Below are 12,302 nucleotides of genomic sequence, written 5' to 3'. Positions count from 1 at the left end.
ATCATTATTATTATTATATTGTGCCCCCTCCCCAGGTCGCATGGATAGCTCATAAAGTCAGAGAAACCTGAACACTTGAAACGACTTTACGTGGAATGGCTTCCCAGAGTGTATTTAAAGCTTCATGATACATTTATTGTCAAAGGTTTCTTCAACTTCTTAGGTTTTCTTTACCGCACCCCCCGCCAACAATTAACACACACACACACACACACATGCCTAAAACATGCACCCTTGCAACAAACAAGTTATTTAATGACAAGATTTCATCTGTATCATTCATTCGACAGCACCCTTCTTATGTTTTTATCATTATTCATTATTCAAGTATCATCAGATTATGTTGGATAAGTGGAGGGGGAGTATAGACGGTTCGATGCCAAGTTATTGAATTTTAAGTTTCCAGGCAGGATCCGAGATCATTCGGATATTCAACAGTGACTCTAATCAAACGAATGTGGGCACCTGGGACGCGGAGTTTGCTTCAAAACTCATGAACAATGCAAAACATCATGTAAAAATCAATCTAAAAATTTAGCCTAGGCTTAGGCCTACCACGTTTGACCTTTTGTGAGGTCAAGGGGGTGAATTGAGGACGGCATTTGTGAAATGTCCCGTCTTAGGTTACCCCATTCGCAGATTGGGAAGTCTCTGAATGGAGCAAATATACCGGGACCGATAATTCTCGTGCATAGCGATAATAAGCGAGATTTTGCGGCATCCGCCATGTTCTCTGCTGACGGTCTGATGGGTGTCAATCAATAATTGAGACATTTTCCTCCCCTTGTTCTGGCAAGCAGCGATGACGTTGTTACCTACATTTTTGTGTCCCTCCGACTTGTGAATCGAGTGTATAGTTCATGAAAGGTACAGCATACTTTACAATTCATTTTCACCTGGCTTGTCTCATCTCTTCCTGAGTCACGTCATGTTTGTGTTTGGACTCTTTTTGTTTTGTTGTCATTGAAAAAAATGTACTGTCTTATTATTGTCTAGAGGATGAACAGTAGGAGGCCTACAGTTTGAGTTAGACTAGGCTTAGAGGGAATGAATGAACGATCGAGACTATAACTTTAGAAATTAGGGTAGGTCTTTATATCTCGTATTTCACAACAGAATACCCAGGTTGAGATCTTCTGACACTACTAATCCGAATCCTAACACAATTTACACATTAGAGTCCAGGGATCTGGAAGATGTGTATCTCGAACTCTTTCTCTTGCTAGATCTAGAGTACATCCTGTGGTGCGATATACAGTAAGCGATCTTTTGTGGATATCTCTGGAAGTTACAGGTCGATCTTCATGATTTTTTCACCAGAAGTTAGAAAAACTTCCTCTCTATACGGTGTAGCGCATTACTGTAACAGCAGTTTAAAATTTCTATATGTTGTGGTGGTGTTTGTTTGGTAACGTGTGTCTGGTTTGGTGCGCAAGGTTTCTGGTTTGGTGCAACATATCGTCTTGTTTGGTGCGCAATAGTACCATGTTTACAGCTCTAGATCTAGATCTAGCTCTTTTCTGACACTTTTCATCTTTCTCTATCCTTGCTTTGTCTTCTTTTCCTTGCAAGAAGTTCCTGTACTGACCATAATGGAAGGCCAAGGTCAATTAGGCGTGTTCTTTTTGGGAGCTGTGCGCCCCCTGACAGGAGATTTCCTTACACCTTGTGTATGTGTTTTGATAATGGATAAAAAGAAAGGTGCTGTGGACACAAGAAGGGGAAAGAAGAAAACAAGAATAAGACTATACCTAGACTAGTATTTTAGAAGGAAAAGGACAAAAAAGAAGAAGAAAAAGACGTGAAAAGAAGAAATTGAAAAAGAAAGGTGCTGTGGACACAAGGAAGTGAAAGAAGAAAACAAGAATTAGACTATACCTAGACTAGTATTCTTTAAGGAAAAGGGCAAAAAAGAAGAAGAAAAAGACATGAAAAGAAGAAATTGAACATTTTGGAGATTATATTTCCATATTAATTAATTTTGACATGAATACATTAACTTATCATCTTCCAATGGCAATATAATGCATCCAAATGGAAGGAAAACAGTCTGTTTCAGTGCACAATGCAGGTCATAGAGAAATAACTTAATAAGTAAAACAAACAAAGGGCCTAGAAGCCACACTATCAATGCCAAATAGCAAAAAAGCCGATATTGCGCACGAAACGGACTGCCCAAATTTTGTCCTCTTCAGTGCGCAACCCTATCTAACACGTTCCTGGGCATTAAGAAGCAGCCTGCGATAGTATTTATCGATTCTAGTATACATTCTACGATACATTAGAGCTAGATTAGCTAGATGTGCTAAATAATCGACTACTCAAGCGCTTAGTAAATTGATCGATACCGGTTACGAAAACCATTAATATGAAGGGGCAAAACTTTCCGACACCGTAGAATCACGTGTGTTGACAGGAACCTCCAAAACGAAAGTGAAATAAGCTGCATTCTGCGCATGCTCACAGAAAATGACCTCGTTTTCGCTGTTCTTATCCAAAACAAAGCAGGAGACCGGGGGTTGCGCACCAAAACAGTAGCGCGGTGATGCGGGCCTACTCTAGAATAGAATCTCTAGAGTAGATGCTATATTTTCCAAATGGAAGTGTGAGTGCCCAGGTGAGTGTTTACCTGTCTGCTGATGTCAGTAGACACTAGATGGTGATGATGATCTAAGATCTTTGTTTTCCATTTTTTTTCTCTCATTCTCATGACATGACATCATGTCTGTCTTTGCCTACTAAACTAATAATAGTCTAGCCAGATTCTAGGCCTACTAGCCTACTTAAAACTATTGCAAGAAAGTCTAGAACCTAGGATCTAATCTAGATTCTGTCTAAAGTTAAAGAACAGGTTTATGTACATGTTGACTTTCAATTTCTCTTTCTTTGGTCTTTGCATTCAGTTAAATATGCTTAGCAATGCCCACTGAGCGCGTTTTGTTCTGCAAATTTTTGGCCCCCACAGCGGGGGTGTTTCATGGGACGCACTAACGCAAAGGTTGTTGTCTTCAACTCGCTCCCACGCCGCTTTTCGAGAATGGATATGAATGAAACTTGGCAGCCAATCAGAAAAGAGGTCAATCTCGTAATATGCAGTTTGACAACTTTGTACCCATCCAAGAAGTACTTCAAAAGCGTTTGCAAAAGTGGTTGATGTGGTGCGCTTTGAAGATTTTTCGGAGCTGTGATTTCGTCAAACTGACTGATACGTTGTACACCATTTTTCTTTATTCCCTTAAAATTTCATGCTTCTGTGTGTAGCTGTTTTCGACTAATCTTTAAAAATGTGGGAGTAACTAAGGGAAAAAGCGGCATTGCCATTTTCGCATGGTGGATGAACGACCGGCGGCTGGGAAATTTCCACTGAGTGACGTCATCAGCCATCGGTCGCCTTGGGTGCTACAAAGGAGGCCTCGCTTATTATGTGAACCAGAAAGGGGGGGAAGGATACTTGAAAACTAAACGGGGGCCTTGATAACTTGCGTTTTTGTTGCATTTGAGTCACAATACAATAGATGTAGTCATTTTTAATTGCTTGATTGCACGACAGAAGAATAGAAACAGCAAAGCAAACTTCTTGGTATGGCATTGTGTTTGTGTTATGAAAGCCTATTCCCCCCTCTTGGGAAAGCACACACTTGGACTCGTCCTGTGTGCTCTGTTTGGAAAAGTGAGGCATTAAGATTGTTATTAAAGAGTATGGTACTTATTTAGTCCAGTCTGGGAAGATAGTCCCGTTTATACATTATCGTTCACGCGTGCGCGCGTGAGTGCGCGCGCATGCATGTGTGTGTGTGTGCGTGTGAGAGAGAGAGAGAGAAGGGGGGGTGGGATGTAAATATGTTACATTTGTTGTATGAGTTGTAGCCTACACATGCGAAATATTCCCATGACTTGTAAACTATATTATCTGAACGCATCTTAATCTACCACACAATAGGACACTGTCCAACAATGGATATACACAGAGACAATCTTATTTTCTTTAACAAAGTACGCACGCTTTTACTAGTAGAGAACTGGATTTATTAGACTAATAAATCCAGCTCTCAACTTACATTTTTGTGACAAATGGATCCAGAGCATTGCTTGGCAAGGAGGAACCTTTTAAGTTGCTAAGTTTCATTCAAATATCATGACTTTGGGAGAACATATGACTGATAATCTTTGTAAATCTGTAAAGAACGCCACTTTTTTACCTGTTAATGTCTTTACAACTGAAAAAGTAAGACAGATATTAAAAATCTGACAGCATGACTAGATTCTGCATTAAAAAATGTACTAGACTGCCAAGTTTCATTTACATATTCCAAGAAATAGGCGAGCTATGACAAATTAAAATATTGTCTCACAAGCACAGACAACCGCCACATTTTTACCTATAAACATCTTCATAACTCAAAAAGTAGGAAAACTATGAAAAATCTGAAAGCAGGACTAGATTCTGCACTAGAAAATGTACTGGGTTGCCAAGTTTCTTTTAAATACTCCGAGAAATGAGCGAGTTATGATGAATATTGTCTCAAAACTCACCAAAGAACGTCCCATATTTTTGTGTTTTTTTATTTGATAAAAGTGTACCAAAAATTAATTGATTAAAAAATTCGTAACTTTTTTGTTTATTGATGGATTTTCAAAATTCAAAAAGTTCCATGCTCTGTGAAGATACAGCTACAAAATGCACCTATTTGCAAACACTTTCTGGCAAAAAAGGGTTTTTCGTGGTCATTGCTAATATGCTAGATCTAGAGATAGCATAGAGTCTTTCAACTTCAAAAGTTCAGATTTTACTTTAGAATGAGAGTAAAAACAAGCTTGTCTTTTGACTTTTTCGTGTAGGTAAATATTTGGGAGGACTTCCGTGACGAGCGACCACTATGAGACAGAGCAGAATTGAGGGCTAGGGGTAGATCTAGGGCTAGGGTTAGGGTTAGGCCTCTTCTTTATTGTGTTTGATGGGGTGGTCGCTCGTTACGGAATTCCTTCCAAATATTTTACTAAGCTTTTTATGTGGGCCACCTCTATTCTCACCCCGGGTGAGAATAGCGCTGTGGCAAGCCTTTTGGCAATTCTCACCCGGTGTGCGTTCACCATGATAGCCTAGGCCAACCAGTGTAGCGTTCACCGTTAACAAATGTTCCAGCGCTCTTGTGTTGAAAATGTGCAATTTTGTCTGTTGGCAGTGAGAAAGAAAGAAAGAGAGAAGGGGGGGGGAAGAGAGAAAGAGGAGTAGCACAAGAACTTCTGGGCAAAACAAAATGGCGACCTGCGTAGTTCAGCTCGATTCGAAAAGTAAAATAGCCATAGCATCTTTGTGGACGACCAAATTAGCTTACTTTTGTGCTAGATCTATAACGTCATTTTTTTCTTTGCTTTTGTCAATTTGATCATCCACATTGATAGACAGTAATTCGAAATTAGGAAAAACAGATCTTGTATCACACCGGGTGAGAATAGCCAACGCTGGCAAGTCTCACCCGGAGTGAGAAGTCGATCGTATTTTTATTCTCACCCGGAGTGAGGATAGCCGCTTCCTTTTGTGTGGTTGTACTTTAATGTTTGTTATTTACAAGCTACAGTCAAACCTGTGTAGGACAGTCACCCATTGTCAAGGAGAAAAGTGGCCGTCTTAGCCAGGACTGATCAAGATGAAGAAAACAAACCATTCCCATCTGAGGTCCCAATCGAAAGTAGCTGCATTATTATTGTTTTTGTTGTTGTTGGTTTGTATTTTGTTTGTAATTTTTATTTCGTTGCTGATTTTGCACAAGGGTAACAATAAAACGAAATGTGTCAGGCAGGAAGACCGAGTGCCATGTTAAAATAAACACATGGGTCGCCACCACTCAGAGAACGAGCGACACTTCTGTCACAAGTTCATGTTGACATCCTTTGTTACTTTGTTACAGACTGGGTAAACAGTGACCACCCATCTCACTTACGATTTGTGTGTATGAGTTCTGGGCGGGGCTTATGGGTTATGAGGGATCACACGCTTACCTCACCAGCAGCTGAAAATTGGTAGCTATTGGTCAACAGTGGGAGGGGCCTACGCAACATGATCGGTTGGAGGGACTACCTAACAAGAACGACAGGTGATTGAATTATGACGGCTTGCCCACAACGACATGGGCCAATGCACAATTTATGACAAAACATAATGGAGTCACTAAGGTGGCTGTCTAAGACAGGTGTTATTGCTTAGTGTGATAGGGGTTGTGTGTTAAAATATGGTGGCCGCGGCCGCGTTGGACAGGTGCCCATTTTACACAGTTAAGTTATAAAAAACTCAAGAGGGGGAATGGTAAGTGGCCGTTTGTACAGGTGGCTGTCTTATAGAGGTGGCCGTCAGGGCAGGTTTGACTGTATTTATGAAGATCTAGCCTTTTTCTTTAGCTCATCCTCCTTGGTAAATACTGTCTTGAGATGGCATTGGTTAGTTGTAGAAGGATCTAGGCTTGGATGGCTTGAGGATTTCTCTCAAAGCCAAAGGCCTTTTTTTTAGTAGATCTAGATCTATACAGTTTTACTGAAACACAATTTGGAACAAACTTCAAAATTTGGTACCGAGAGATGAATTGGAGGGGCTTTCTGAAAAAAGCGAAAGATGTAGGCCTACAGCTTAGTTCTCAAATCACTTACCTCCGTGTTTTGTTTTCATTGATCTCATTTGTATCAAAGTGGTAACAATAAAGGCCCCACACTATGTCTATACCTATGGCCACACTATCTAGATGTTATTTATAAAATTGTAGTTGGTCTGTAAATTTCAAGAAGCTGTTTTCTATGTGTAGCAGTTTTTAGACTCCTTGTAAGTTGCATGGGTCTGGGTTTGTTACAAAACCCTCATGAAGTTGGCGGTACAGCAGGGCTGTCGGTATAACGGGATAGCATCGATTGCCATCTTAACTATTGGTAGAGGCTAGAAACTACTTGTTGTCAGTCTTGACACATCTTGTCCAAATGCAGGGAAAAATGAGTAGCAACCTATTCACGTAAAGCTCCAGCTGAACTTTATAAAATTCAATTTGCAAATTTCTGACAGATCAGAAGTTCAGGCTATTATAAAGTGCGTTAGGGATCCTGTAAACGTAATATTTTTTAAAAACCAGATACTCGTCAGTCGTCGGACCGCCTCAGACCTTTCACACAGTACTGTGAATCTTCACAAGCCTCATGGGTGCCCACAAACATTGGGCTCATATTTGGCGCCACCAGATATTTTGCTGACAGGCCCAGGTGGCCTGAAGCTTCGAAACTTCTCCAAGGAACATTAAAATTTCATTCTAACTTAAATTATTGGACAAAGCTAAAAAATCATAGCATTTTCATCATCAGCGCAAACCAGGAAAAATCCGGCTACCAATAATGCTAGAAACAGGGCGAACTCGTAGGGACGTCTGTGGGAAAGAAATAATCAAGCAGCCACCAAGTGAGTGCCCTGCGCCGTTTGCAGTGTGTACCTCTGAAGCCCAATTTGCTGGCAGTATGACAGGGCAAATTTATATTATAGTTTTAATTTAATAGGGATTGTACAACTCGGACATTTATTGAATGGCGGGTAAAAGGCACAAATGTTTATGTAAATTTTATAAATGCTTTCCTTTTTTGTACACTGGCAAAACTAGGCGGTATATCCAGGGTGTAACGAGATTTGACTGTATGTTGTGAAGAGGCAGATCATGCTATCTCTTTATCATTGAAAAAGATTGGTAATGTTTGACAAAAAATAAATTCCTAGATTAAGCAAAGACATTTGTGAGGCAGCGTGGTTAAATCAGGCGCTTACAAAATACAGAAATTGGAGAAACAGGCATTCTCCCACCAGTTTGGAAATTTTTTGGAAACTTTATGTCGAATTATTTTGGGGGGCTCAACCTCTTTTGTGTCTTATACAAACACATTTCCAAGTGAATTTTACTGAAAAACATTGATTGAAGGCACAAAATATGTCATTTTTCTGTTTACAAGGACTCTTTAGCTATTGGATTTACCAAACTTTGGCGGCCATTTTCTCGCTAATTTCACCACTGAAACTAGGCGATCTCATTTCCTTCAATCGCAAATATCTTGAGTTTTATTCAAGATGAATGAATATTTATATTTCATTGGAAGCGAGGCAAATAAATCAGCTTTTAGATGATACCAATAACTCCACATGCCCAAAAGTTGACGAGCACCTGATTCCGCCACGTCGTGACACATTTGTATTTGTAGTATATTGCTAGTTAATTCACTTTTTTTTCTTACAGTATTTCAGAGGCCTTGTCGAGAAGACTTGTTGACAGTGAGAGTTCCACAACCTAGGGGCTTGTCTATTTTCTTGTGACCAAGGACTTACAAGGGAAGTTACTTGCCAGATTCTTCACTAGTTGGAAGTTCAATGAACTTATGTCTTCAACTGACGTAAAATAAACGCTCTCAAAGACTGTTCATCCCTGGGTTTTTTTTACTGGTAAGTACACTTGAAAATTTTTCCATTAATGCATGCTGTTGTGATTTCAAGTCTCTTATGGTTTAAAAAGCTTCTGATTTCTTTGAGCACATTCTGACATATTGAAGAAATTTAAAGCAAATTTCGTTATAATTTCTACAATTCATATTTCTAACACTACTAACGATACTTGGGAAATTGAAATGTCAGTTATTAAGGATGCATTCAAATCTTGGAGGTCTGTACAGGAGTAAAAACACTTCCATGATTAGTTTTGTTTTCCACTGCTGAATTCCTTCAATTCTATTTCACCATATCTTATTGCAGAGTAATAAACTTGTGCATTTCCGAAATCTGCTATTTATGAAAGGTCCAAAAGTGAATTGGGAATAGGTATGCTGAAAGTTTCTGTCCATGTTGATGGTTGAATTTTGCTTTGCTTTCTGTTTTGCCAGTCTATGCAAAGTTGCTTTAAAAAATCTGATGGCTAGATTGTGCTACCCTTGTCTCAACCCTTATATTGTAATGTCAGAGATATTGGTTTGTAGAAATTACAGAAGTGTTAATGCAAATGACCAATTGATCACATGAACGGAATAACAAAAAATAATTTTGTTGACTCAGAATTAATTCTGTAGGTGCTCCTTTGACTGTCCAAACAAAAAGAAGGACTAGATTACCATACTCATAAAGAAGAAGAATGTATTGATGACAAGACAACTACGTTCTTGCATTCACATTGTGATATTGATGGGATACTGAAATCATTTGTTTTTGTTAGAAATTTGAGCTATATCAATGGAAGTCTGTAAAGTCAAACCTGTAATGAAGTCAACCCTACTCCAGCATCTTGATTTGTTCACTGGGTTAAGTCATTAGATCAAAAGACGTTTGTTGTTTTGGTTTTGGTCAGGTCAAGTAAAAGATGGAGTCACACTGTATCCCTTACCCTACTAATTTGCTGAGGTTCTGCATAGTAGAACTTGTGAATTCTTTTTTATCTTTGGCTATGGGATACTATCATTTACTAATACTGTCTTTTCATCAGTAATTTGCATTTTACTTGTGCTTGTTCTACCCTTATTTATCTGTAATGTGAGCATGATTTGTTTCTGGTTTGTGGAACACTACCTGCAAAACTTTACTAGTTTAATTGCTTCCTGTACGTTTTAGTATATCCTCTGGATATAAACGCATGGCTTTTTACTTTTTGATGGTAGCATGCTGCATATTTCTTATACGCTTGTGTCCCCAGACAATGTACTTGCTCTGACCAACATGGCTGACACTAAAGCATCAGAAGACAGGTAAAGACTGGGTTCTGATCAGAACATGCTTTTTCTTTTTCTTTTAGCCCCTGTGGTAGGTGACCAGCTTGTTATGTTATTTATGTAACAAGGTTGAAGGCTTATTGGGTTTTTGAATCATTTTGTGACTTTGTCTTCTCCATTTTTTAGTTTTGTCTCTCTGCCTATTAGATCTGTGGGATGTTAGATTGTCTCCCTCAACCTACAGAATAACTTTAAAAAAATGGTAAAACCTGATAACACGATTTTCATGGGACCAGAGAATTTCTATGTGCTAAGGGAAGGTGCAATGCGTAGAATAAAGAGAGAAATTTAAAAAACGAGGATTTGAAATCCCTTTGTGGTAACAGGAATTACGCATTGGCTTTGTGTGCATCAAAGTCCGCTGTATTTAACTGATTTTTATTCTGCGTGTAACTGGATCGATAACAACAACATTCATCATGTAAGATTCTTATGTGTTCTATTAGCCACATGCTGTTGTGCTGTCTTAAAAAATTATCATAATCTAGGTCTAAGATAATTATTTACAGTGACTGGAATCTCTTCTTTTTTTGGATAAGGATTGCATAAGGGTTTTGTCTGATCTGGTTGTTTTTTTCAATACTCTGTTCAATAGCGCAGTCATTATATTTGTACATATAATAAGGAGCTCATGGAAACAGACTTTGTGGTGCAATTTTTGAAATCTTGTTTTTTCTAGAGTATCTTTGTCTTTCTATTCGTCCTGATGGGCAAATTCAAAACAGATGCATCTTAAATTATTTAGATTGTGTTGATGGAACATAAAGCATTATTGGGAAATTCTATGTTGATGGAACATAAAGCATTATTGGGAAATTCTGTCAGCTCAGTTGATGTCAGACTGAACTTGATTGGTGGTTGATGAGCCCTCCTGTGTGGTTTGTTCCTTCTTTCTGATGAAACTTCTATCATCCTTAACTCTCCTCCTCCTTTTTCTTTTGTACTTTACTCTCTAGTAACACCTCTAATCTTCCGTACTTATATGACCTTTTTATGTTGCAAGTGCTTCTGGCTAAAACTATGAACTGGGGAGTTTGATCAAATCTCCAAAGGAGCATTCTTGAATTGGAAAAAGACGTTGAGCCTGAGGTCACACTTCTTGAGTAACTTAAGTGTATTGAACAGAGGGTCAGACTTATATCATATCTTGTTTTTGGTGATCATTGATTGTAGCCCGTAGATTTTTGTGCTGTCTGATCTCCCACTGTTATTAGTTATTCTTATTGATCTTAAGCATGGTTCCCTAGTTACATTAACTAATTTACTGCATTGGTCCGATTTACATTTTTGCTAAGAGAAAGTGGACATGACCATTGACCATTCCTGGATTTCATTCCATTGATTTAAGGACCATTGGACACAATCCTGGCACTGGTGACGGTCAGGGTGTGCGGTATTACTGTTGGGTCAATGTTCTACGAGTATACTGAGATACATATGTGTGGATGTTGGGGTCGCTGTGGGCCCCGGCAGTATTGACTAGGGCCGTGGGTGACAGATGGGCATTCCTTTGAGCCTTTGTGTACATTGTATAGACTGGGAGATACTGGAGGGATAGAAGCCCAGATTTGTCGTTAGGTCTAATCTGAGCTGGAAAAAATGGGGGGTGGGGGGGGGAGAGGTAGCCTCTTGTTAGTCTTTTTTACTACTATTTCCTTTTATTAGTTTTGTCGTGTCCTATCAACTTATCAGTTCCAAAATGTTACCCAATACCTTTTCATCGAACTGAGACAAACTTTAGCCGAAGAGTGGTACATCCCATCATGGGTGATAAGAAGTGATGTGGGGAAAGGGATTGGGGGATGGGAAGTAAAATGGCAGACGACTTACAAACGTTTATAAAAAAATAGTTGTATCATTCGCACGATTGACGAGTGAAGTGTCGAGGTCTGGGTGTGCACTCTCCACGGCTTTCTCTGGGTTCGGATACTATTGCTAGCGACGGTTCAGATCTTGTATTGATTATTAGAGCTAGGGGAAACGAGTGCATTGATTATAGTTGGAATGTGCGTGTGTGTGTATTAGAGTCGGAGCGGGTCTGTCCCAGGTGTTCCCTGACCTTTTGAATAATCAACTTTTTCTCCCCGGGAGACTCTGTGTGTGACGAGCTGTGCTGCACATGGGTGCTCTTGTGTGATTCTCTCTATTTAGTGTATACTTCTTTCCTGTGGGGCAAGACGTAAATAATTGATTGATTCAGTGTAGCAGTGATTACGCCTTAAAGCATAAAGTGCGAGTGGTTGGAGGGCGCCATTGGTAGATTCTGATACGTATTTTTTCCATCTGTTTAAAAAAAATATTAAAAAAATTAAATGGATCTGTTTTACTTTCTTCCAACTTTCAATAAATGACCGATATTGTGTCGATGTGTATCTCTTTACTCAACCAACCAAACTCAAGCCTACAACCTGGCTCAGGTTGCCGGACCAGTCCTCAAAATATCACGTGACTCATTACGTCACCTCGCCAACCGAAGGGATGCTCTTTCTCTCTCTCTCTCTCTCTCTCTCTCTCTCTCTCTCTCTCTCTCTCTCTCT

The 12,302-nt window shown here is 39.4% G+C and overlaps 1 protein-coding gene across 2 annotated transcripts in view; it reads left to right on the top strand.

Annotated features, from left to right (window-relative positions):
- Positions 1-700: 700 nt before the first annotated feature.
- Positions 701-12,302, top strand: part of KLC2 (kinesin light chain) — an 80,206-nt gene continuing 68,604 nt past the window's right edge. The window contains exons 1-3 of one of the 2 annotated variants that reach the window (XM_035968564.1): positions 701-867; positions 8,253-8,455; positions 9,690-9,741. In XM_035968564.1, the coding sequence (XP_035824457.1) occupies positions 9,713-9,741 (29 nt within the window). In that variant the 5' untranslated portion in view covers positions 701-867; positions 8,253-8,455; positions 9,690-9,712. The remainder of the gene's footprint in view (positions 868-8,252; positions 8,456-9,689; positions 9,742-12,302) is intronic. The other variant, XM_035968569.1, reaches the window with a different exon arrangement.

The sequence above is a fragment of the Aplysia californica genome, unplaced genomic scaffold, assembly GCF_000002075.1.
Source record: "Aplysia californica isolate F4 #8 unplaced genomic scaffold, AplCal3.0 scaffold00068, whole genome shotgun sequence".
Taxonomy (NCBI): domain Eukaryota; kingdom Metazoa; phylum Mollusca; class Gastropoda; order Aplysiida; family Aplysiidae; genus Aplysia; species Aplysia californica.
The sequence above is the reverse complement of the archived record's forward strand: the minus strand, read 5'-3'. Positions and strand labels throughout refer to the sequence as shown.